The sequence below is a fragment of the Scyliorhinus torazame genome, chromosome 31 (assembly GCF_047496885.1).
Source record: "Scyliorhinus torazame isolate Kashiwa2021f chromosome 31, sScyTor2.1, whole genome shotgun sequence".
NCBI classification, from domain to species: domain Eukaryota; kingdom Metazoa; phylum Chordata; class Chondrichthyes; order Carcharhiniformes; family Scyliorhinidae; genus Scyliorhinus; species Scyliorhinus torazame.
The window spans coordinates 6,104,258-6,131,343 of record NC_092737.1 but is presented as its reverse complement, the minus strand read 5'-3'; the positions used below and the strand labels follow the sequence as shown (position 1 = coordinate 6,131,343).

Here is a 27,086-nt window from a genome sequence, read left to right as displayed (position 1 = left end):
AGGCAGTTGTGGCGAGAGGCTTTCTTTAAAGGTCAAGGCCAGGGCTTGGGAAAATGCACAGTTTACATGGCCTTGTGGCTGCAGAAAGCCTCGGCGAAGGAGGGAGTATCGTAGAGTCAAAGAAATTCCCCTAAAAATGTCCCACCATGTTTCCAAATTCCCGCCCATCAGCTAATTTTAACACCGGTGAGGGACTATCTCAGCATAATACAACTGCCGCCAGCAGACGGAATGAAGAGGTCCGGAGGAGCTTCCTGACGCGCAGGGAGAGGTGGGATGGTGGATCCGGCTGCCATATGGAATGTTTGGGATGGAGGGGTAAGGCAGAGATGAGGAGGAATTTCCTCTCTAAGATGGGAGTGTATCTGTGGACTTCCATACCCGCAGAGAGCTGTAGAGGCTGGGGCGATAAGCGTGTTCAAGGCTGAGAGAGACAGAATTTTCATCAGGGAGGGAATCGAGGGTCAGAGGGATAAGGCGGGAAAGGGGAGTTGAGGATTATCAGATCACGACCCGGTTTCGAATCCCGGTCCTGGGTCACTGCCCGCGTGGAGTTTGCACATTCTCCCCGTGTCTGCGTGGGTCTCGCCCCCACAACCCAAAGCTATGCAGGGTAGGTGGATTGGCCGCGCTAAATTGCCCCTTAATGGGAAAAGAAAAAGAATTGGGTACTCTAAATTTATGCAAAAGAAAAAGGATTATCAGATCTGTCATGGCACAGCGGTTAGCACTGCTGCTGCACAGCGCCAGGGACTCGGGTTCGATTCCCGGCTTGGGTCACTGTCTGTGCGGAGTCTGCACGTTCTCCCCTGTCTGCGTGGTGTTATGGGCGAGGCTTTTCAGAACCCCAAAATGTATCAGAGAGTTCAACCAACCTCGCCCTTTAATAGATTTGTTGCTTTTCCGAGCACACGGCTTGTTCCCTAGCTGTGGGATTACAATTATGGACACGTGTGTTTTTAAACACAAAACACTGGTTATTCCATGAACTCAACATCTTAAATAAACATTGGATCTCTTAACACCCCTTACTTCAAAGATAACTCAGAAAATATTGCAACAGTAAATAATTCTTCAAAATGTTCCTTCAAACTTCCAAGAGACTTAACATCTTTAAACAGAATCACATCAGGTTAAAGGATATATATAGTTTCTGTAGAATGGCAGAGACATATTAGCTTGGTTGCCTTTAGCTCCAGCAAACCAGCCAGGCACTTTTAAACTGCTCTCAGCAAAACCAGCCAGGTTCTTTCCAAAACTGAAACGAAACACCTGCAAAACACAGACTGCAAAAACTTGCAGTTCTCTGGAAACACACAGACTAAAGGACTAAATTTGGTAGACTCATCGGGCGAAATTCTCCGGTATCGGCGCGATGTCCGCCGACTGGCGCCCAAAATGGAGCAAATCAGTCGGGCATCGCGCCGCCTCAAAGGTGCGGAATGCTCCGCATCTTGGGGGGGCCGAGCTCCAACCTTAAGGGGCTAGGCCCGCGCCGGACGAATTTCCGCCCCGCCAGCTGGCGGGAAAGGCCTTTGGTGCCCCGCCAACTGGCGCGGAAATGACATCTCCGGGCGGCGCATGCGCGGGAGCGTCAGCGGCCGCTGACGGTATTCCCGCGCATGCGCAGTGGAGGGAGTCTCTTCCGCCTCCGCCATGGTGGAGACCGTGGCGAAGGCGGAAGGGAAAGAGTGCCCCCACGGCACAGGCCCGCCCGCGGATTGGTGGGCCCCGATCGTGGGCCAGGCCACCGTGGGGGCACCCCCCCGGGGCCAGATCACCCCGTGCCCCCCCCAGGACCCCGGAGCCCACCCACGCTGCCTTGTCCCGCCGGTAAGGTAGGTGGTTTAATTTACGCCGGCGGGACAGGCATTTTAGCGGCGGGACTTCGGCCCATCCGGGCCGGAGAATCGAGGGGAGGGGCCCGCCAACCGGCGCGCCGCGATTCCCGCCCCCGCCGAATATCTGGTGGTGGAGAATTCGGCAACCGGCGGGGGCGGGATTCACACCAGCCCCCGGCGATTCTCCGACCCGGCGGGGGGTCAGAGAATCTCGCCCATTAGGTGCATCCCTAATTGCAAAAAATACGAATGGGATTCCTTTATCCCAATCCTCTGGATAATCGTGACAATACGCCCTCAACATTGTCTTTAATGTCTGATGCCACCTTTCTAATGCTCCCTGTGATTCTGGATGGTACAAAGTTGATTTAAATTGTTTTATTCCTAAGCTATCCATAACTTCTTTGAATAACTTTGAAGTAAAATTCGTTCCTTGATCTGATTGAATTTCTGTGGGTAGTCCATATCTAGTAAAGAATTTAAGTAACTCCTCCACAATCCTTTTAGCTGTAATATTACGACTGGAATGGTCTCTGGAATCCTGGTAGACAGATCCATTACAGTCAAAAGATATTGATTCCCACTTTTTGTTTTAGGAAGCGGTCCTACACAATCAATTAGGGCCCTTGTAAAAGGTTCCTCAAATGCTGGGATGGGTATTAAGGGCACTGGTTTTATCACTGCTTGAGGTTTCCCTATCATTTGACATGTGTGACATGATTGACAAAATTTAACTACATCTTTATGTAGTCCAGGCCAATAAAGATGTTTTTGTATTCTGGCTTGAGTTTTCCTTATTCCCAAATGACCTCCCACTGGTACCTCATGTACAACTCACAACACCTCCTTTCTATACCCTACCGGCAATACTACTTGATGAACTTCTGCCCACTTTTCATCCGCCTGCATATGTACAGGTCTCCATTTTCTCATCAAGACATCATTTTTACGGTAATAACACTCTGGTATACTCTCAGATTCCTCCTCCGTATATGCTTTCTGATATATCCGTTTTATTTCTACATCTTTCTGTTGTAACTCCGCCAATTTTCCTGAACTAAAAATATCCGCCTCCTCCTCCTCCTGTTCTTGTTCTTTTTCAACCATCTGATCAAAAATCGTTTCTGATAATTGCACTTCAACTTCATCTTCACTCTTTGATTTCTCCTCTTGTCTTAACCTGTGACTTTGCGACCTTGTTACTACACAATCCGGAACAATCCCAGGATATTCGTCCTTCAACACTTCAGTTGTCTGATTTTCCACTGGCTTATCAACCACAGTAGGCATCACTCCCACCTGCGATCCAGCTCTATCATTAACCAAGATAAACTGTATTCCTGGACAAGATAGTTTATCTATTACTCCTACCACCACTCTTCACTGGACTTTCCAACCTTACCTTATATAATGGAATGCTACTCCTCTCACCCTGAATTCCACATATCACCACCTTTTCTGGCAACATTCTTCCCAAACTACATAATTCCTCATCTCTTATTAAAGATTGACTAGCCCCTGTTCTCTTAAAATTGTGACTTCTTTACCTGCTCCTCCTGATACACATGAGTAAACTTTACTCACACAAGTAAATTCTTTAAAGACATCTGGCACCTTCTTGACAATTACTTCTTGAACAGGCTGTACAATCGTTTGCACCTCCTTCGCTTCCCTTGGGCTTTCCTTTACCACTCTAACAAACCCCACTGTCTTATCCTGTTTTACCACACCAGCCTTCCCAGTGCTTTTCTTCAACCACCAACACTGTGACTTTACATGGCCTAGTTTATTACAGTGAAAACATCTGAAACTTTTCATTCCTTTTCCACCCTCATGAATTTCTTTTTTAATCTGAGGTACACTCTCTTTATTGTCTTCCATCAGATCACCTTTACCTTTACCACTTGAGTATTTCTCATGTCCCAGTTTCTATCCCTCACCGGCTGAAACTGATGTCGGAAACTAATCTTTGATTTATGAACTAATTCATAATCATCTGCCATTTCCGCTGCTAATCTTGCAGTTTTAACCCTCTGTTCTTCCACATGAGTTCTCACTACATCAGGAATTACATTTTTAAACTCCTCCAAAAGTATAATTTCTCTGAGAGCTTCATATGTTTGGTCTATTTTCAAAGCCCTTATCCACCTATCAAAATTACTCTGTTTGAGCCTTTCAAACTCCATGTATGTTTGACCAAATTCTTTCCTTAAATTTCTAAACTTTTGTCTGTAAGCTTCAGGCACTAGCTCATATGCACTGAAGATGGATTTTTTCACCTCCTCATACGTTCCAGATACCTCCTCCGGTAGTGATGCAAACACTTCACTAGCCCTATCTACCAGCTTTGTTTGAATCAGTAACACCCACATGTCCTGTGGCCATTTCATTTGTTCAGCTACCTTCTCAAATGAAATGAAAAAGGCTTCCACCTCCTTCTCGTCAAACCTTGGCAATGCTTGGACATATTTAAATAGATTCCCAACAAGCCTTCGACTCTGACGCTCTTTCTCACTATCCTCATCACTATCCTCCAACTGTACGTTTCCCTTTACGTCTGCCAATTTTAACTGATTGTCATGTTTCATGGCCATTTTCTGAAGTTCAAACTCCCTCTCTTTATCTTTTTGTTCTGCTAGGGCTATTCTTTATTTTCTCCTTTCTTCTCCTTTTCTTTTTCCGCTCTCTTTCTCTTCTTTTTTCCTCTCTCTCTCTCTCTCTTTTTCCTCTCTCTCACTCTCATATTCCAGCCGCTTTAATTCTTTCTCATGTTCCATTTGTTTAATTTGCAACTGAATTTTTGCCACTTCCAATGAGTCAAACCCCTATCTCAGGCAACTTTGAATGCTTAACCACTGCCCTAATTACCTTATCTTTTTGCATTTTATCAGGTCAGGTTAACTGCAATGTTCTTGCCAAATCTAACAGTTTGCGTTTCATTTCTGCCCGTAATGTACTACGTGTGACATTCTCCACCCCCAAAAACTTCTGAGCCTCTGAAAGAGCCATTGTTCACAACACTCTCCCCACTTAAATACCACACCGGAAAAGCAACAATCCTTCACTGTCTTTAAGTTCACAAAAGCTAATCCAAGGTACATTGCTTACACATCCATTAATTAATCATAGATTATCATAGAATTTACAGTGCAGAAGGAGGCCATTCGGCCCATCGAGTCTGCACTGGCTCTTAGAACGAGCACCCTACCCATGGTCCACACCTCCACCCTATCCCCATAACCCAGTAACCCCACCCAACACTAAGGGCAATTTTGGACACTATGGCCAATTTAGCATGGCCAATCCACCTAACCCGCACATCTTTGGACTGTGGGAGGAAACCGGAGCACCCGGAGGAAACCCACGCAGACACGGGGAGGACGTGCAGACTCCGCACAGACAGTGACCTAAGCCGGGAATCGAACCTGGGACCCTGGAGCTGTGAAGCAATTGTGCTATCCACAATGCTACAGTGCTGCCCACGGTACTCTTGCATGACAGTGGGTTTACTCCGGGTGCTCCGGTTTCCTCCCACAGTCCCGAAAGACGTGCGGGTCGGATGGATTGGCCATGCTAAATTGCCCCTTAGTGTCCAAATGATTAGGTGGGATTACGGGGATGGAGTATGGGCCTAGGTCTTTCGGAGGGTCGGTGCAGACTCGATTGGCCGAATGGCCTCCTTCTGCACTGTAGGGATCCAATGATTCTAATAGTGGAGCAGACTGCATGGGGCCGAATTGCCTCCATCAGCTCCTATGTCTCCTGGTGCTCTGGTCAGAGAGTTCTGGTACTTGGAGATGGAGGAATATGTGAGCACAATGGGAAGTGAGGCTGGTGTGGATTTTCAACATCAACATGGCCACGTCTGACTGTGTGGACTTTTCTTGTTCTTTTTAATATTTACTTGCAACCCAGCTGACAACATTGCAGCCTCACGCCTCACTGCTACTCTGTCAGCAGGTAGATACAGCATGGATTCCCCAGAAATTCAACAGTCAAAATGTCCCCCAAAACACACAGTCCCACACAGAATGAGCCAAATCGTGTCCAGATTGTTTTCCCCCAGACACATCCTCTGAGTTAGGTCATGTTTTCAAGCAATGGGGCAGTGTCGCACTGTCGGAGGGTCAGTACTGAGGGAGTGCCGCACTGTCAGAGGGTCAGTACTGAGGGAGTGCCGCACTGTCAGAGGCTCAGTACTGAGGGAGTGCCGCACTGTCAGAGGGTCAGTACTGAGGGTGTGCCGCACTGTCAGAGGGTCAGTACTGAGGGAGTGCCGCACTGTCAGAGGCTCAGTACTGAGGGAGTGCCGCACTGTCAGAGGGTCAGTACTGAGGGAGTGCTGCACTGTCAGAGGGTCAGTACTGAGGGAGTGCTGCACTGTCAGAGGGTCAGTACTGAGGGAGTGCTGCACTGTCAGAGGGTCAGTACTGAGGGAGTGCCGCACTGTCAGAGGGTCGGTACTGAGGGAGTGCCGCACTGTCAGAGGGTCAGTACTGAGGGAGTGCCGCACTGTCAGAGGGTCAGTACTGAGGGAGTGCCGCACTGTCAGAGGGTCAGTACTGAGGAGTGCCGCACTGTCAGAGGGTCAGTAGTGAGGGAGTGACGCACTGTCAGAGGGTCAGTACTGAGGGAGTGCTGCACTGTCAGAGGGACAGTACTGAGGGAGTGCCGCACTGTCAGAGGGTCAGTACTGAGGGAGTGCTGCACTGTCAGAGGGACAGTACTGAGGGGGTGCCGCACTGTCAGAGGGTCAGTACTGAGGGAGTGCTACACAGTCAGAGGGTCAGTACTGAGGGAGTGCCGCGCTGTCAGAGGGTCAGTACTGAGGGAGTGCTGCACTGTCAGAGGGTCAGTACTGAGGGAGTGCCGCACTGTCAGAGGGTCAGTACTGAGGGAGTGCCGCACTGTCAGAGGGTCAGTACTGAGGGAGTGCCGCACTGTCAGAGGGTCAGTATTGAGGGAGTGCCGCACTGTCAGAGGGTCAGTACTGAGGGAGTGCCGCACTGTCAGAGGGTCAGTACTGAGGGAGTGCCGCACTGTCAGAGGGTCAGTACTGAGGGAGTGCCGCACTGTCAGAGGGTCAGTACTGAGGGAGTGCCGCACTGTCAGAGGGTCAGTACTGAGGGAGTGCCGCACTGTCAGAGGGTCAGTACTGAGGGAGTGCCGCACTGTCAGAGGGTCAGTACTGAGGGAGTGCCGCACTGTCAGAGGGTCAGTACTGAGGGAGTGCTGCACTGTCAGAGGGTCAGTACTGAGGGAGTGCCGCACTGTCAGAGGGTCAGTACTGAGGGCGTGCCGCACTGTCAGAGGGCCAGGGTGGATTAGCTGTGATCAATACGTGGGCTTACGAGGATAGAGCGAGTGGACTGGTCCTAGGTAAGGTGCTTTTTCAGAGGGTCGGTGCAGACTTAATGGGCAGAATGGCCTCCTTCTGCACTGTTGGGGTTCTGTAAATAAACAGGAAAAAAAATGCAATTTTAAAACAGGCCGAGGGACGGATAGAGGCCTGGTTCAGGCGAACCGTTCACCGAAACAGCTGTCAGGAGACGGGAGGAATTAACAAAAAAAATAGATCACTCTCGAATATTTCAAAGCCAAATCCGGAATTTGGGTTAGAATAAGCCAATCTTATTCAAAACCTAATCCAGGCAGTATGAGTGGGCAGGCCCAGCCCTCCGAACATTAATCTGAATGTTGCCGCTAACATCAAATTCTTTCTCATTCCTCTCTGCTTTTCAACTGTTCATGACATTTACTGAAAGAAATGGAAAGGAGTTTCAACTTTGTTCCTCCCTGCACCCATATATTTGCATAAGGTGCTTACCAGAGAGTTCAGCTTTTGCTATAAATGTCTGGCTGTGTTGCATAACCTGCCTGCTCAAGCAAAGATTCATTTTCAATTTCCCCGTGTTGGCCCCCACCCCCCCACACACACACACCGCCCTTTGGCGTAACCTGCACAGCCTTTCGGGAATTGTGGGAGGAAGCCGGAGCACCCGGAGGAAACCCACGCAGACACGGGGAGAATGTGCAGACTCCGTACAGACAGTGACCCGAGCCGGGAATCGAACCCGGGACCCCGGCGCTGTGAAGCCACAGTGCTAACCCGCCGTGCTACAGTGATTTGCTGGGCGCCCCGGGACTGGTTTAGCACAGTGGGCTAAATCGCTGGCTTGTAATGCAGAACAAGGCCAGCAGCGCGAGTTCAATTCCCGCACCAGCCTCCCCGAACAGGCGCCGGAACGTGGCGACTAGGGGCTTTTCACAGTAACTTCATTGAAGCCGACTCGTGACAATAAGCGATTATTATTATATTACCCAACTGGATGGTGGGCCGTTTCTGCCATCTCGTCCTTGGACTTCCCAAAAGGTGCTCCTCTGGCACCCCGTCTTCCCTCAAGTGGCAAGTCCGACCCTCCCTCCAGTCCCCCTCACGGAGGGCCGCTCGGGTAGTGATCAGAAATGGGGACCTTGGCTCGTTCCATCGGATTCACTGGGGACCGACTTATAAACCGCAACCCCCCCCCCCCCCCCCCCCACCCTCGAATCAGGGGATGTTGTCCTCATTGTCAAGGGTCAGTATTATGAGGGAGGAGCTGTGTGTGTGTGTGTGTGGGGGGGGGCTGAGAAAAACCACGCCCGAATTTCCCATTTGCAACTCGAGCAGCCACGAGGCCGAGAGAAAAGAAACGACAAACCACAAAGGACGTTCTGAATCTTTGCACCTCAGCCCGTAGCAATGCTTCTTCCCGTATCTGCAATCATTTGGTAATCGTGAGATTGCTCAGATCTGCTTTCTCGGCACCCGCTTTCCACCCCCCCCCCCCCCCCCCCCAACTCCCAAACCCCACCCCGCAGCAAAATATTCGCCCTGAACGCACATCTTCCTTTGGAATTGTCAGCCAAGTTGAAGATGGCGCAATGCAGAGAGATGTCAGGCCTCGGCAAGGCCTCACGTAGCCTGGCCTCGTCCATGACGCGGGATGCCTGGGACAGAGGGCCACACACAATCCATTTCCCTGGCCCCTAGCCCGCCTCCAAAATGGCAGCAGGAAGCTCACCATAAATCCGGAGCTCACCGCCGGCCAAATTGGTAAAGGCGACAGGAAAAATTCATTGGCGCCTCTTGGATGCCGCTGGTCGAATCGTCATATTGGGCACAGCCAGGTCCCATGAACAGCAAGTCAGATGAATGAATGGCCCCGAAATCTGCCTGGGTCGCATTGGGCCGGGACACTGCGAGAACGGCAAACGGTGCGCGAGGAATTTCTACATCCCCCCCCTCTCTCAAGAAAAAAAACAACAACCCTTCCCCCACCCCCCACCCACCACGCCTCCCACCTCCCTACCCTCTCCGCAGTCCCTGAGCAAGTCGCTGTCTCTCAGAACCGGGCTCACCTTTCCTTCAGCCCCATGTTCGAGCCTGACCGAATATCTCCCTCCCGCGCCTCAGGCACCTGTCGTGTTTTGTGCAGCGCCCGTGAAGTGCCTCGAGGAAACGTTACGAGGTTTGCGTCACCATGGGCAGACGGTGGCCTTGCTGTAATATCACCGTGTTGGTAACCGGCCGGCCCAGGCTGCTGCTACCGTGGCTCACGGGTTCCGAGCCTGCCCAGGGAGCTGGTGCCATTTGAATTCAAATGGTTGGAGGCCATGGCGTCCGTCAGAGCTATCATCGATCTCCGCAACATAAAAAACCCATCTGGTTCACTAATGTACCCCTTTAGGGGAGGAAATCTGCCGTCCTTACTCCGGTCTGGCCTCCATAGGGCAGAACGGTAGCACAAGTGGCGAGCACTGTGGCTTCACAGCGCCAGGGTCCCGGGTTCGATTCCCCGCTGGGTCACTGTCTGTGCAGAGTCTGCACATCCTCCCCGTGTGCACGTGGGTTTCCTCCGGGTGCTCCGGTTTCCTCCCACAGTCCAAAGATGTGCAGGTTAGGTGGATTGGCCGCGATAAATTGCCCTTAGTGACCAAAAAGGATAGGAGGGGCTATTGGGTTACGGGAATAGGGTGGAAGTGAGGGCTTAAGTGGGTCGGTGCAGACTCGATGGGCCGAATGGCCTCCTTTTTCACTGTATGTTCTATGTACATGTGACTCCAGACCCACAACCAATGTGGTCACCCCACCCCTGCCACCCCACCCCGGCCCCCTTCCAGTAGTGCAGCCGCTTCCATTCTGAGCTGAGGAAATGTACCTTTTTCTGAATGAGCGCCTGTGCGAGGCTCGACATTCGACCGGGTCGCACCTTTCAACCAGAGGCCCAATCTGCAGATGTGATCTGTGGGCGGGAAAAGGAGGTGCAGGCGTTTTGTACATTCACGGTAACAGGAGCCTGCCCGACTGAGATGACTCATTTTCCTACACCGTCTGCCCACGGGCCAGTCGTGTTCTGATTCACCCCTGCCAACATGCTGCAGTCGGCATCAGTTGCCGCCGCTGTGCTGCGTGGCATTGAGGACAGAACCATTTGAAGGATTTGCATTTCCCCCTTGCCTGTCACAACCGCGGAACATCACCAACCGCGGCGCAGCCAATCAAGCCGTCTTTTGAGGTGTAGTCGCTATTGTAGGGGGGCACAGCAAGCTCCCATAACCAGCAATATGGTGACCCACGTCACCTGTCGCATTGATGCTGCCTCACGTATAAACATTGTTCCCAGGATACTGGAGAGAGATCCCCTCACTGCTTCTTTGCAATAGTTACAGTGGGTTATTAAACCAGAGATAATGGGCGCGATTCTCCGACCCCCCACCGTGTCGCGAATTCTCCGCCACCGGAGATTCGGCGGGGGCGGGAATCGCGCCGCGCTGGTGGCCGGGAATCCCCCGGCGATTCTCCGGTCCGCGATGGGCCGAAGTCCCGCCGCTATCGGCCCACGCCGGCTTTGGGACGGCGGGACGCGGCGGCGCGGGCCGGCTCGGGGGTCCTGGGGGGGGGGGGGGGGGCGGGGCGATCTGAACCCGGGGGGGGGGGGGTGCCCCCACGGTGGCCTGGCCCGCTATCGGGGCCCACCGATCCGCGGGTGGGCCTGTGCCGTGGGGGCAGTCTTTCCCTTCCGCCTTCGCCACGGTCTCCACCATGGCGGAGGCGGAAGAGACCCCCTCCCCTGCGCCTGCGCGGGGATGCCGTGAGCGGCCGCTGACGCTCCCGCGCATGCGCGCCCGGCAAAGTCATTTCCGCGCCAGCTGGCGGGGCACCAAAGGCCTTTCCCGCCGTACGGCGGAGCGGAAATCAGTCCCGCGCGGGCCTAGCCCCTCAAGGTGAGGGCTCGGCGCCTCAAGATGCGGAGATATCTGCACCAATGGGGTGGCGCGATGCTGGAGTGATTCGCGCCGTTTTTGGCGCCGGTCGGCGGACATCGCGCCGATTGCGGAGAATCCCGCCCAATGTCTTTTCGAAAACACAGAACCTCTGACAGTGCGGCACTCCCTCAGTACTGACCCTCTGACAGTGCGGCACTCCCTCAGTACTGACCCTCTGACAGTGCGGCACTCCCTCAGTACTGACCCTCTGACAGTGCGGCACTCCCTCAGTACTGACCCTCTGACAGTGCGGCACTCCCTCAGTACTGACCCTCTGACAGTGCGGCACTCTCTCAGTACTGACCCTCTGACAGTGCGGTACTCCCTCAGTACTGACCCTCTGACAGTGCGGCACTCCCTCAGTACTGACCCTCTGACAGTGCAGCACTCCCTCGGTACTGACCCTCTGACAGTGCGGCACTCCCTCAGTACTGACCCTCTGACAGTGCGGCACTCCCACAGTACTGACCCTCTGACAGTGCGGCACTCCCTCAGTATTGACCCTCTGACAGCGCGGCACTCCCTCAGTACTGACCCTCTGACAGTGCGGCACTCCCTCAGTACTGACCCTAGACAGTGCGGCATCCCTCAGTACTGACCCTCTGACAGTACGGCACTCCCTCAGTACTGACCCTCTGACAGAGCGGCACTCCCTCAGTACTGAGCCTCTGACAGTGCGGCACTCCCTCAGTACTGACCCTCTGACAGTGCGGCACTCCCTCAGTACTGACCCTCTGACAGTGCGGCATCCCTCAGTACTGACCCTCTGACAGTGCGGCACTCCCTCAGTACTGACCCTCTGACAGTGCGGCACTCCCTCAGTACTGACCCTCTGACAGTGCAGCACTCCCTCAGTACTGGCCCTCTGACAGTGCGGCACTCCCTCAGTACTGACCCTCTGACAGAGCAGCACTCCCTCAGTACTGACCCTCTGACAGTGCGGCACTCCCTCAGTACTGGCCCTCTGACAGTGCGGCACTCCCTCAGTACTGACCCTCTGACAGAGCGGCACTCCCTCAGTACTGACCCTCTGACAGTGCGGCACTCCCTCAGTACTGACCCTCTGACAGTGCGGCACTCCCTCAGTACTGACCCTCTGACAGTGCGGCACTCCCTCAGTACTGACCCTATGACAGTGCGGCACTCCCTCAGTACTGACCCTCTGACAGTGCGGCACTCCCTCACTACTGACCCTCTAACAGTGCGGCACCCCCTCAGTACTGACCCTCTGACAGTGCGGCACTCCCTCAGTACTGACCCTCTGGCAGTGCGGCACTCCCTCAGTACTGACCCTCTGACAGTGCGGCACTCCCTCAGTACTGACCCTCTGACAGTGCGGTACTCCCTCAGTACTGACCCTCTGACAGTGCGGCACTCCCTCAGTACTGACCCTCTGACAGTGCGGCACTCCCTCAGTACTGACCCTAGGACAGTGCGGCACTCCCTCAATACTGACCCTCTGACAGTGCGGCACTCCCTCAGTACTGACCCTAGGACAGTGCGGCACTCCCTCAATACTGACCCTCTGACAGTGCGGCACTCCCGCAGTACTGACCCTCTGACAGTGCAGCACTCCCTCAGTACTGACCCTCTGACAGTGCAGCAGTCCCTCGGTACTGACCCTCTGACAGTGCGGCACTCCCTCAGTACTGACCCTCTGACAGTGCAGCAGTCCCTCGGTACTGACCCTCTGACAGTGCGGCACTCCCTCAGTACTGACCCTCTGACAGTGCGGCACTCCCTCAGTACTGACCCTCTGACAGTGCGGCACTCCCTCAGTACTGACCCTCTGACAGTGCGGTGCTCCCTCAGTACTGGCCCTCTGACAGTGCGGCACTCCCTCAGTACTGACCCTCTGACAGTGCGGCACTCCCTCAGTAACGACCCTATGACAGTGCGGCACTCCCTCAGTACTGACCCTCTGACAGTGCGGCACCCCCTCAGTACTGACCCTCTGACAGTGCAGCACTCCCTCAGTACTGACCCTCTGACAGTGCGGCACTCCCTCAGTACTGACCCTCTGACAGTGCGGTGCTCCCTCAGTACTGGCCCTCTGACAGTGCGGCACTCCCTCAGTACTGACCCTCTGACAGTGCAGCACTCCCTCAGTACTGACACTGTGAGTCATGGAGTCGCCCGAGACACTGCCTCAGGAGGAGGTGAAGCACTCACGGAGCCCTTGGCTGAAAGCTGGCATTAGCTGCGAGCTAAGATATATCTGAGAGGAATCAGATCGACACGGGCCTCACGCACCTCCCCTCCCCAGCCGCTACCCGGCAAACCTACATAAACCTTGTGGCGGTATGTATTAGGGGTCATGTGGGACTGTGAAGCCGTGATGGTATTGGCTGACAGATCCCGGGTCCTGGTTGGCTGTTGACTACTGGCTCCGCCCTGAAGGCGGAGTATAAGAACCCGAGCTTCTCCCCGCTGCTTCATTCTGTTGCTGAACTGCTGGGGACAAGTCTCGCTTAATAAAGCTGCATTGACTTCATCTCTACTCGTAAGTCATTGTGCGCTACAAACCTCACTCCGATTTATTTACAAACTGAAATCATGGTGCCTTCCGTTAAAAACACAAACCTTTAACCCAGGCCACAGCGTTTCCCAAAAAACACAAATCAGACTCTGTGTGTGTTACCCAGTGTCTGTCAGACTCTGTGTGTTACCCAGTGTCTATCAGACTGTGTGTGTTACCCAGTGTCTGTCAGACTGTGTGTGTTACCCAGTGTCTATCAGTCTCTGTGTTACCCAGTGTCTGTCAGACTCTGTGTGTTACCCAGTGTCTCTCAGACTCTGTGTGTTACCCAGTGTCTATCAGACTGTGTGTGTTACCCAGTGTCTATCAGACTGTGTTACCCAGTGTCTGTCAGACTGTGTGTGTTACCCAGTGTCTGTCAGACTGTGTGTGTTACCCAGTATCTATCAGACTGTGTGTTACCCAGTGTCTGTCAGACTCTGTGTCTTACCCATTGTCTGTCAGACTGTGTGTTACCCAGTGTCTGTCAGACTGTGTGTGTTACCCAGTGTCTATCAGACTGTGTGTTACCCAGTGTCTATCAGACTGTGTGTTACCCAGTGTCTGTCAGACTGTGTGTTACCCAGTGTCTGTCAGACTGTGTGTTACCCAGTGTCTGCCAGACTGTGTGTTACCCAGTGTCTGTCAGACTGTGTGTGTTACCCAGTGTCTGTCAGACTGTGTGTGTTACCCAGTCTGTCAGACTGTGTGTGTTACCCAGTGTCTATCAGACTGTGTTACCCAGTGTCTATCAGACTGTGTGTGTTACCCAGTGTCTATCAGACTGTGTGTTACCCAGTGTCTGTCAGACTGTGTGTGTTACCCAGTGTCTGTCAGACTGTGTTACCCAGTGTCTGTCAGACTGTGTGTGTTACCCAGTGTCTGTCAGTCTGTGTTACCCAGTGTCTGTCAGTCTGTGTCTGTCAGACTGTGTGTGTTACCCAGTGTCTGTCAGACTGTGTGTGTTACCCAGTGTCTGTCAGACTGTGTGTTACCCAGTGTCTGTCAGACTGTGTGTGTTACCCAGTGTCTGTCAGACTGTGTGTGTTACCCAGTGTCTTACCCAGTGTCTTTCAGACTGTGTGTGTTACCCAGTGTCTATCAGACTCTGTGTTACCCAGTGTCTGTCAGACTGTCTGTCAGACTGTGTATCTTACCCAGTGTCTGTCAGACTGTGTTACCCAGTGTCTATCAGTCTGTGTTACCCAGTGTCTATCAGTCTGTGTTACCCAGTGTCTGTCAGACTGTGTCTGTCAGACTGTGTGTCTTACCCAGTGTCTGTCAGACTGTGTGTGTTACCTAGTGTCTGTCAGACTGTGTGTGTTACCCAGTGTCTTACCCAGTGTCTATCAGACTGTGTGTCTTACCCAGTGTCTATCAGTCTGTGTTACCCAGTGTCTATCAGTCTGTGTTACCCAGTGTCTGTCAGACTGTGTGTTACCCAGTGTCTGTCAGACTGTGTGTCTTACCCAGTGTCTGTCAGACTGTGTGTGTTACCCAGTGTCTTACCCAGTGTCTATCAGACTGTGTGTGTTACCCAGTGTCTATCAGACTGTCTGTCAGACTGTGTGTCTTACCCAGTGTCTATCAGACTGTGTGTGTTACCCAGTGTCTATCAGACTGTCTGTCAGACTGTGTGTCTTACCCAGTGTCTATCAGACTCTGTGTTACCCAGTGTCTATCAGACTCTGTTACCCAGTGTCTGTCGGACCTGTTACGATGCCCTGGGCCAGTGCACAGTCAATTCCAACCCCACTCGTCCCAGTGTCAAAACACAAGTGAATTATCCAATAATTCTCATTAAAATGCCCAGAATCTTTGGCCCCTGGCTGCCCAATAATTACACTCACCTGGATTGTAAGTTTAAACTAAATAACTGTGGCGTCATTCTCCGACCCCCCGCCGGATTGGAGAATCGCCGGGGGCTGGCGTGAATCCCGCCCCCGCCGGTTGCCGAAGTCTCCGGCACCGGATATTCGGCAGGGGCGGGTATCGGGCCGCGCCGGTTGGCGGGCCCCCCCGCTCGATTCTCCGGCCCGGATGGGCCGAAGTCCCGCCGATAAATTGCCTGTCCCGCCGGCGTGGATTAAACCACCTTTTGAACGGCGGGACAAGGCGGCGTGGGCGGGCTCCGGGGTCCTGGGGGGGGGCGGGGGGCGCTCTGACCCCGGGGGGGTGCCCCCACGGTGGCCTGGCCCGCGATCGGGGCCCACCGATCCGCAGGCGAGCCTGTGCCGTGGGGGCAGTCTTTCCCTGCCGCCTCCGCCACGGTCTCCACCATGGCGGAGGCGGAAGAGACCCCCTCCACAGCGCATGCGCGGGAAACTGACAGCGGCCGCTGACGCTCCCGCGCATGCGCCGCCCGGAGATGTCATTTCCGCGCCAGCTGGCGGGGCGGAAATTCGTCCGGCGCCGGCCTAGCCCCTCAATGTTGGGGCTCGGCCCCCAAAGATGCGGAGCATTCCGCACCTTTGGGGCGGTGCGATGCCCATCTGATTGGCGCCGTTTTGGGCGCCAGTCGGCGGACATCGCGCCGTTTCGGGAGAATTTCGCCCCAGTTTATTAATAACAATGACTATAATGAACTGTGCAGCAAAACAACAGGTTAACTATTAACTGACAACTAATTTCCCCCACTTTATCTTGCTGCCACCCTCTATACACACACAAAACAAACAAACACAGGGCAATGGAAAAGGATAATGATCGTAAGTCTAGGAAAAAAAGAGTCTTTCTTTAAGATGATGGTTTTTAGCACATTCTTCACAACAAGCCTGCAGATTAAAGTCTTTATTTGCAGCCTGGAATGGTCTTCTTGGCAGATTCATTTATTCAGGGTCCTTGTGGTTTAGAAATACAGTACTCACAATTTACCTGGAGAGAGTTGGCACTCACAGGCTTTCTGAAGAGAGACGGCACTCACAGGTTTTCTATAGAGTCAGCACACACAGCAGGTTTTCTGAAGAGAGACAGCACTCATAGGCTTTCTGAAGAGAGACAGCACTCACAGCCTTTCTGAAGGGAGACAGCACTCACAGGTTTTCTATAGAGTCAGCACGCACTGCACGCTTTCTGAAGAGAGACGGCACTCACAGTCTTTCTGAAGGGAGACAGCACTCACAGGTTTTCTATAGAGTCAGCACGCACTGCAGGCTTTCTGAAGAGAGACAGCACTCATAGGCTTTCTGAAGAGAGACAGCACTCACAGCCTTTCTGAAGGGAGACAGCACTCACAGGTTTTCTATAGAGTCAGCACGCACAGCAGGTTTTCCGAAGAGAGACAGCACTCATAGGCTTTCTGAAGAGAGACAGCACTCACAGCCTTTCTGAAGAGAGACAGCACTCACAGGTTTTCTATAGAGTCAGCACACACTGCAGGTTTTCTGAAGAGAGACGGCACACTCAGGCTTTCTGAAGGGAGACAGCACTCACAGGTTTTCTATAGAATCAGCACGCACAGCAGGTTTTCTGAAGAGAGACAGCACTCATAGGCTTTCTGAAGAGAGACAGCACTCACAGCCTTTCTGAAGAGAGACAGCACTCACAGGTTTTCTATAGAGTCAGCACGCACTGCAGGTTTTCTGAAGAGAGACAGCACTCACAGCCTTTCTGAAGGGAGACAGCACTCACAGGTTTTCTACAGAGTCAGCACGCACAGCAGGTTTTCTGAAGAGAGACAGCACTCATAGGCTTTCTGAAGAGAGACAGCACTCACAGCCTTTCTGAAGAGAGACAGCACTCACAGGTTTTCTATAGAGTCAGCACGCACTGCAGGTTTTCTGAAGAGAGACGGCACTCCAGGCTTTCTGAAGAGAGACAGCACTCACAGCCTTTCTGAAGGGAGACAGCACTCACAGGTTTTCTATAGAGTCAGCACGCACTGCAGGTTTTCTGAAGAGAGATGGCACTCACAGGCTTTCTGAAGAGAGACAGCACGCAGCCTTTCTGAAGGGAGACAGCACTCACAGGTTTTCTATAGAGTCAGCACGCACTGCAGGTTTTCTGAAGCGAGACAGCACTCATAGGCTTTCTGAAGAGAGACAGCACTCACCGGTTTTCTATAGAGTCAACACGCACAGGTTTTCTGAAGCGAGACAGTACTCACAGGTTTTCTACAGAGTCAGCACTCACAGCAGGTTTTCTGAAGATAGACAGCACTCACAGCAGGTTTTCTGAAGATAGAGCACTCACAGCAGGTTTTCTGAAGATAGACAGCACTCACAGGTTTTCTGGAGAGTCAGCACTCACAGCAGGTTTTCTGGAGAGTCAGCACTCACAGGTTTTCTGAAGAGCGATGTCCCCCCACGGCAGGTTTCCTGGATAGAGAGAGAGATAGTTGGTTCTCCCTCTGCACTGCAAGAATCAAAACTGAAACTCACTGGGACTCTGAAAAGCATTCCACTGGGACATAAATCAATCACCGCCTGTTACCAGGCAGAGCTTGGCCTTTTTGGACAGTCATTATGAGGTATGCAAGACATAAATCACTCACACATAACGACCCAATCCATCCCCATTATACAAGTTCCCTTCCCCGTCTCTATATAAGTAATTTCATAATTTCATCATTATTTCATAATCAGAACCTAAATCGGATTCAGAACTCTCGCCTGACTCTTCACCACTGTCATTACTATCAGATTCGCTCACCACTCTCTTAGGCAGCACGGTAGCATTGTGGATAGCACAATTGTTTCACAGCTCCAGGGTCCCGGGTTCGATTCCCGTCTTGGGTCACTGTCCATGCGGAGTCTGCACGTCCTCCCCGTGTGTGCTTGGGTTTCCTCCGGGTGCTCCGGTTTCCTCCCACAGTCCAAAGATGTGCAGGTTAGGTGGATTGGCCATGATAAATTGCCCCTTAGTGTCCAAAATTGCCCTTAGTGATGGGTGGGGTTACTGGGTTATGGGGATAAGGTGGAGGTGTGGGCTTGGGTAGGGTGCTCTTTCCAAGAGCTGGTGCAGACTCGATGGGCCAAATGGCCTCCTTCTGCACTGTATATTCTATATTCTTCGGATCACCTTCGGTCTCGCAGTTCTCCGAACCTGGCTCTCTCCAGATTTTATCTTTGACAAACTCCCGTGCGGAATCACTCGTGGAGGAATTTCACCTGTCCGCAGATTCCAATTCACTGCCATTGTCATTTTTATTTAAAATTTTAGAATGACCAATTCATTTTTTTTCCAATGAAGGGACAATTTCGCGCGGCCAATCCACCTACCCTGCACGTCTTTTTTTGGGTTGTGGGGGCGAAACCCACGCAGACACGGGAAGAAAGTGCGGTCTGCAGTATTTCCCTCGGACTCTCTGTAATCATGGATGAAGCTACAACCTTCACTCCTGCCAATTTAAAAGGCAATTTTAAAGTCACTACCAATTTAATTTGCTGGGTTGGCTGAAGGCCAGCAGTTCCGTAAAGGTGACCTTAGTCAAGCTTATCGCCAGATAAATGTGGATCCAGATTCACAACAATATTTGACAATCCTGACACACAAAGGGCTATTCAGATATAAAAGGGTTCCATTTGGAATCACACCACACCTGCGTTCTTCCAAGGTGCCACAGATACGGTGGCACAGTGGTTAGCACTGTTGCTCCACAGCTCCAGGGTCCCAGGTCACTGTCTGTGCGGAGTCTGCACGTCCTCCCCGTGTCTGCGTGGGTTTCCTCCGGGTTTTCCGGTTTCCTCCCACAAGCCCCGAAAGACGTGCTGTTAGGTGGATTGGACATTCTGAATTCTCCCTCTGTGACCCGAACAGGCGCCGGAATGTGGCGACTAGGGGCTTTTCACAGTAACTTCATCGCAGTAAGCCTGCTTGTGACAATAAAGATGATTATTATTATTATTATTAGATCACATTCTCAGCGGACTAGAGGGACTCCAGTGCTACTTAGACGATTCTCTGTCGCACCAGCCGGCCAATGGGGTTTCCCAATGTGGGAAGCCCTACACCGTCGGGAAATTCACGGGTGTGGGTGCGTTGCTGGCAGAACAGACAATCCCGACGGCGGGGAATCCCGCCCAGTGGGCTAAATTCTCCGTAATCGGCGCGATGTCCATCCGCGGGAAAGGCCTTTGGTGCCCCGCCAGCTGGCGCGGAAATGACATCGCCGGGCGGTGCATGCGCGGGAGCGTCAGCGGCCGCTCACGGCATCCCCGCGCATGCGCAGTGGAGGGGGTCTCTTCCGCCTCCGCCATGGAGGAGACTGTGGCGAAGGTGGAAGAAAAAGAGTGCCCCCACGGCACAGGCCCGCCCGCGGATCGGTGGGCCCCGATCGCGGGCCAGGCCACCGTGTGGGAACCCCCCGGGGCCAGATCGCCCCGCGCCCCCCTCAGGACCCCGGTGCCCGCCCGCGCGGCCTTGTCCCACCGGTAAGAGAGGTGGTTTAATCCACGCCGGCGGGACAGGCATTCTAGCAGCGGGACTTCGGCCCATACGGGCCGTAGAATCGCCGGGGGGGGGAGGGCCGCCAACTGGCGCGGCGCGATTCCCGCCCCCGCTGAGTATCCGGTGCCGGAGAATTCGGCAACCGGCGGTGGGGGGATTCACGCCAGCCCCCGGCGATTCTCCGACCCGGTGGGGGGTCGGAGTATCTCGCCCATTACCTTAGTTATTGGAAAGAATGAAGAAGAACATCTTCAAATTTCAGATGCTGCACTCCAGACACGAAAAGATTCCAGACTACGAGTAAATATGAATTCTTCCAAATTTCTTTTTTTAATAGAAAATATTTTATTGAGGCATTTATAATTTTAATATTTTAAACAATGAAGAAATCCATCGCACACAAAAACCCCACAATGACATACCCAACTCCCCCCAGCACTAGACCCCCAACTACCCATTCATTAGATTATTAGCCCTTAGTCGTCACTTCCATGCCTCCCCTTTCCCCCCCCCCCCATCACGGACCGGAGAATCGGCGGGGGATTTCTGCCGACTGGTGCGGCGTGATTCCCGCCCCCGCCGAATCACTGGTGGCGGAGAATTCACGACGCGGCGGGGGCGGGATTCACGCCGGCCCCCGGTGATTCTCCGACCCGGTGGGGGGGGGTCGGAGAATCGCGTCCCACGTGCCTCAGTTCTTTATCATGTTGCAACGGTTTAATTTGTAACTCGATCTTAGCTAATTCCAATGATTCAGACTGCCTTGCTTCCAAATGTAAATGCTGGGCTACCACTTCAATTATACCCACCTTCCTAGCCCCCCCCCCAACGGCAGCTGACCCCCCCCCCAACCCAAAAGCTTTGCTTTAGCCACCCTTTGTAAACCAGAGTGACCTTTTCATGGGGAAAAAAACTTTACTTCCCTGCCACACTATATTCTAATTAAGCAACCCAATACAGTTCAAATGGCACTTAGAAATAAAGTTAACAATCAGGGTTACTTGTTTCTCTGTGCAGACCTTTGGAGTGAGACCCTACCAGGTACCAGCTGAAAATCCTCCTGTCTGGTCAGGCTAAGGTCCGATGGCAAACTTGAAAATGAAATGAAAATGAGAATCGCTTATTGTCACAAGTAGGCTTCAAATGAAGTTACTGTGAAAAGCCCCTAGTCGCCACATTCCAGTGCCTTTTCAGGGAGGCTGGTATGGGGATTGAACCTGCGCTGCTGGCCTGACTTGGTCTGCTTTCAAAGCCAGCTATTTAGCCCTGTGCTAAACCAACCCCAGTCAAACACTGTTTAACTTGAAATCTTATAGCAGATTACAAAACTACAGACAGACCTGGCTCCTCACATTAATTACGTCACCTGTATCCCAAGCATTAGGCATTCTCCAGTCTCCTTCCACTAAGATGCTTAACCACAATCCCATAATTATCGACACCCGTTGGAACCTCCTGAACAGAAACACTGTTTCATTAGCCATTTCTCGGCAAACAAGTAAATGGTTCATAGATTTCATAGAATTTACAGTGCAGAAGGAGGCCATTCAGCCCATCGAGTCTGCACCGGCTCTTAGAAAGAGCACCCCACCCAAGGTCCACACTCCACCCTATCCCCATAACCCAGTAACTCCACCCAACACTAAGGGCAATTTTGGACACTATGGGCAATTTAGCATGGCCAATCCACCTAACCCGCACATCTTTGGACTGCGGGAGGAAACCGGAGCACCCGGAGGAAACCCACGCACACACGGGGAGAAGGTGCAGACTCCGCACAGATAGTGACCCAAGCCGGGAATCGAACCTGGGACTCTGGAGCTGTGAAGCAATTGTGCTATCCACAATGCTACCGTGCTGCCCTTTACCAGTTCAAATCAGTGATTACCTCACCTTTATGACCCCTTAATCACTACTTTAGCAGACAGACTGTCTGCATGTATTCAAACCCAGGATTTTTAATAACATTACGACACAAGCAATGTGGTTGATTCTTAATTGCCCGCTGCAATGGCCTAGCAAGGGCAATTCGGGATGGACAATAAATGGTAGCCTAGCCAGCGACACCCACATCCCCTGAATGAATAAAAAACAATATATACAACAACTTAATTCATCCCAGCAACTAGAATTAGTTTGCCATGGGCAAAGTCAACCGAGTGTCCAGAACAAACTGTGCCAAAGGAAGATGTAGACATTCCTGAGAAGCTGGCAATACCAGAGCCTACTTGAGGGGAACAGTGCCCCAGTTCAACACCAACCCAACCTGCAAACACGATGTCAACTCTGGTTGAGACGACCACAGATGACGTCCAAAGTACACCAGAGGCTGCAGCCAAGACGGAGAGGCTCGTCTGCCGTTCGCTGACCACCACACCATGGTTGTGTTTTTACTTATTCATATTGTAAATTAGGATTGTTAACGTTACGTTTTGTTTCATTGCAGCAACATCTGGTGTAAAGGGGGGAGGGCACTGTACCTGTTTCTCCCTCGTTGGAACAAGGTCACTTGAAGAGTCCGATATGTCGATAACGTCATTGGCCGTTTGTGCGGGCAAACAGGCATCCTATCCCAACAGCCTGTGTGAAAACACCTTTCCAATAAAGCTCTTGCTTATTTGTACCTTCGTGGCCTGCAGACCTATCCGCCACAAATACCACAATCGCATTTATCCACGCACCATTGCGATGGGGCAAAAAGATCCCGTGGACCCCAGCGGCCTGACTCCGCCCTCTTTCGCTTCGCTAGGCAAAGGACCTCGACAGGATGCACAGGAGCTGCTTTTGTTGAGACGGCAAATGGGCCACGTCAGGTTCCACGTTGGAGGCCTTCCGCCTGACGTTAGGCCCCGGGTTCAGCCATCTCCTCGTTGCTTCCAGTCCCAGAGGCGCAGTGATAACGTCATCGGCCTAGTAGCTCAGAGGCCCAGGCGAAGGATCCCGGGATGTGGGTTCAAATCCCACCAATGGCAACCGGTGCAATTTATATTCAACCAATCAAAATCTGGAATTGTAAAGTTAGCCTCAGTAATGGTGGCCGGGAAACTAGCAGCAATTGTTGTAAAAACTCATCGGGTTCGCTGATGTTCCTTTAGCGAAGGAAATCGGCCGTCCTGGCCCGGTCTGGCCTACACGTGACAAATTGGCCAAACGAGCTACCCTGTTCAAGAGCAACTGGACATGGCCCAGTCACATCCTGATGAAAGAATGAACAACATTTCTGTTGCCCGCACCTCTGATGGCGCGTGCCACGCGGGTGCGTGGCCTCGTGCGATGTGGTGAGGGACAAGTGCCTCAGGCCTCATTTTCCTCGCCGTTCCTGAAATCAACGGCGCGGCAAATAGTTAACCAGGCATCGCACAGCAAAAGTGCTGGTGAGTCAACAAAAGAGTTAAGTTCTGTCTTTCAGTTTGTTCCGCTGTGGTTTAGAGAACGGAAACTGTGAGTTTGTGTGTGTGAGAGAGAGAGAGAGTACTTGCCAGTCAGCGAGGGGAGGAGAGATCCGTTGTAATTTTGAGGGTGCTCCGATCGATGATACTGTTATGTCAGACACTGGGGTGCGCTTAAGCATTTGAGGATGAATGAATCAAGGAACGAGACGGCCAGTGAGGTGCAGTTCATCGAAGTCAGAGTCTTTGCTTCTGTTACCTCCTTCGTTTTGTTGGCTTTCTTCAACCTAGTCATTGACTGCACTATCCTGAGTGAGGACCGCCTGCGTTCCCAGGCCAGGTTCGTCTTGCTTTTCCACCTTCTGGTGTCCGGTCTGATCTACTTTGGCCTGAGCAGCACCTTCTACCTGCTGATATACCTGGGGGCAGCCATGTCCGCAGCCTCCTGCCTGACCCTCCTCTTGTTCCTGATGATCAGCGGCTCTACCATCCTCTTGACGCTGACGGTGATGGCGGTAGATCGCTACCTGGCCATCTGCCACCCCCTCAAGTACAGCGCCTTCTGCACCCAGTGCAGGGTCTGGGCACTCAGCAGCCTGGCCTGGGTGGTCTCGGCCGTCATCCCGCTCGTGCTTGTGTCCCAGCACATGACGTCGGAGATGGAGCAGCGGGGAATCGGCAGCTGCTCAGCCTCCAACCTGCATTCCAGCTACAACATGAAGCAGACGTCCAAGATCCTCCTGATCTGTATCTGCACCGTGCTCATTCTGTACAGTTACTACAAGATTCTGGCGGAGGGCAGGCGGATCGGAGTGATGAACCGGCGCAACAAGAGGGCGCGCAGCACCATCCTGATGCACGGGGTGCAACTGGCGGTCTACATCATCCCCACCTTCATCAACTTCATCCTCCACCTGGTGGCTCGAGCGGGCAAGCTCCACCCGGGCACCAAGTCCCGCTTCGAGGTGCTCAACTTCGCCTTCTTCAGCCTGGCCCAGTGCATCAGCCCCGTCATCTACGGCCTGCGCAAGGAGGAGCTGTGGGAGCGCACCTCGCGACGGTTCCCCTGCTTCCTCTGGGACCTGAAGGGGACACTGGAGTGGCTAGTGAGGACTACCCTGCTCCTGCCCACCAAATCCAGCCCGCCCGCTGCCGTCCAGGGCCTGCCCGGCCCCGAGGGGATTGCCCTGGTCAGCGGGGAGACCACAGGAGGGTGCACCAAGTAAACCAGGCCGCCCTGACCCACTTCGACATGTTCGTCCCTCCCCACCCTCACCATGGGATTAACTTGAAATTTCCCCCCCTTGCCTAGTCTGTGCATGTCCAGCGCACAAGGCCCTGGGACCTTTGGGAGACGGGCTACAAGGCCTCTGTGAATTTTACTGCTGGATATGTTTGTCTACTGAATGTTGGACGGTGAACCTCTTCCCAGCTCCCCCCCCCCCCCCCCCCCCCCCCCCCCCACTCCTCAGCCCCCTCCCCAACCACCCACCTCGAAAAATGCCTCCGACTCTCGTTTCGAACGCTGCACCAGAAGTCGGAATGATGGTCTGAGGTGGCACGAGGGACAATCGGTGAGGGAACACTCTCAACTTCAGCTCTTCCGACAGGGCTAGCACGGGAGGCGGCAGGCCGGGAGGCCACTGTTCCAACTTCCAGCAACTTTGAACAGGGAAAGAAAAGACCCCGGAGGTAACGAACGGGGATTGGCGTGAAGAGACAGCTTGTTGGTTTGGTTTGGTTTTGGACGCTGGATCGGGAGGTGGGCGTTAACGTGGGCGATTCAGAGAGGAAAAGCGGAGAGGAATTGCCAAGAGCTGGGACTCGGCCACAGAGAGGAATGCTGGTGAGGTTAATCGGGGCAACAATGTTCATGCATTTGGATATTTTTACCAGGACCTTGTTGCCTCTGCACCGACTCAGTCTTTGGGGGAAGATGCAGTAAAACGAGAGCCAAAATGGTACAGCCCTCAGGAGGCTGAGGGACCCGGGACAATTAGTCTCCCCGAGTCTCGTCGAGGGGGAGCTTCCCCGCTGAGGGGCACGGGCCCCCGTCAGTGGAGCCAAGGACACACACTGTGTATAAAAGCTCGGCCCCTGCGCAAGCCAGGAGGAGAGCACCCGACTGGGACCTGTGTACAAAGTGTAAATAGTTTCTTGTTGAATAAATGACCAATTCTGTTACGCCTTCTGTGTGGAATCCTCTGTGGTCCGTGTCGGAGGGGCAGCGTGGGTCAACAATCCCCCTCCCCTCAGCACCTGAGGAAACAAGAGGTACAATTCCTGGATTCAAAACTGCCGATTAGGAAAACGAGCAACAGAATTACTGGCAGGAAAAAAAAAACCTTTGGTTTGGGGGCTTAAACCTAAAGTCATAATGAAAGATCTTGTTTTTTTTTTTTAAATGGCCAATCCCAATATTGCTAAGCGTTGGCTTCTTGTGCAATAGGGTTTGTGTGTGTCAGGTATGATTATGTGTTTTTCAGAGACTGATTACACTAACCTGTGAATTGGAACTGATTCACGTCATCTGGCCAATTAAAACCTGACACAGAATTCCTGAGGCGATTGCGTGCAACGGGATGTTGGGTTTTGAAGGGCGCTGTCCGAAACGGCCACGGATCAGGGGGTCAGGATACTCACCTCTGACTCGGAAAGTTGTGGCCTCTTCATAATCCAACTCCAAAGACCTGAATCACTATAGATATTCCAGTGGGGTACGAAAGGGAGTGCCGCACTGTTGAAGGGTCAGTACTGAGGGAGAGCTGCACTGTCAGAGGGTCAGTACTGAGGGAGTGCCGCACTGTCAGAGGGTCAGTACTGAGGGAGTGCTGCACTGTCAGAGGGTCAGTACTGAAGGAGTGCCGCACTGTCAGAGGGTCAGTACTGAGGGAGTGCCGCACTGTCAGATGGTCAGTACTGAGGGAGTGCCGCACTGTCAGAGGGTCAGTACTGAGGGAGTGCCGCACTGTCAGAGGGTCAGTACTGAGGGAGTGCCGCACTGTCAGAGGGTCAGTACTGAGGGAGTGCCGCACTGTCAGAGGGTCAGTACTGAGGGAGTGCCGCACTGTCAGAGGGTCAGTACTGAGGGAGTGCCGCACTGTCAGAGGGTCAGTACTGAGGGAGTGCCGCACTGTCAGAGGGTCAGTACTGAGGGAGTGCCGCATTGGCAGAGGTGAGTAATGAGGGAGTGCCACACTGTCAGAGGGTCAGTACTGAGGGAGTGCCGCACTGTCAGAGGGTCAGTACTGAGGGAGTGCTGCACTGTCAGAGGGTCAGTACTGAGGGAGTACCGCACTGTCAGAGGGTCAGTATTGAGGGAGTGCTGCACTGTCAGAGGGTCAGTACTGAGGGAGTGCTGCACTGTCAGAGGGTCAGCACTGATGGAGTGCTGCACTGTCAGAGGGTCACTACTGAGGGAGTGCCGCACTGTCAGAGGGTCAGTACTGAGGGAGTGCCGCATTGTCAGATGGTCAGTACTGAGGGAGTGCCGCACTGTCAGAGGGTCAGTACTGAGGGAGTGCAGCACTGTCAGAGGGTCAGTACTGAGGGAGTACCGCACTGTCAGAGGGTCAGTATTGAGGGAGTGCTGCACTGTCAGAGGGTCAGTACTGAGGGAGTGCTGCACTGTCAGAGGGTCAG

General features: G+C 53.0%; 1 protein-coding gene and 1 long non-coding RNA gene across 2 annotated transcripts; one reads left to right on the top strand and one right to left on the bottom strand.

Moving 5' to 3' along the window:
* Positions 1-16,435: 16,435 nt before the first annotated feature.
* LOC140404629 (uncharacterized) lies at positions 16,436-25,522 on the bottom strand. Its single transcript, XR_011938542.1, has 3 exons — positions 24,937-25,522; positions 19,208-19,478; positions 16,436-17,984 (listed from the first exon to the last, which is right to left on the bottom strand). It is a non-coding gene; the product is annotated as an uncharacterized lncRNA (long non-coding RNA).
* On the top strand, positions 23,533-25,628 carry LOC140404628 (probable G-protein coupled receptor 148). Its single transcript, XM_072493235.1, has one exon. The coding sequence runs from the start codon at positions 23,633-23,635 to the stop codon at positions 24,668-24,670; it is 1,038 nt and encodes a 345-aa protein (XP_072349336.1). The 5' UTR covers positions 23,533-23,632; the 3' UTR covers positions 24,671-25,628.
* The last annotated feature ends 1,458 nt before the right edge of the window (positions 25,629-27,086 follow it).

Coding starts and splice junctions, on each gene's coding strand:
- LOC140404628 (XM_072493235.1), top strand. CDS start 23,633: ATGAATGAATCAAGGAACGAGACGGCCAGTGAGGTGCAGTTCATCGAA.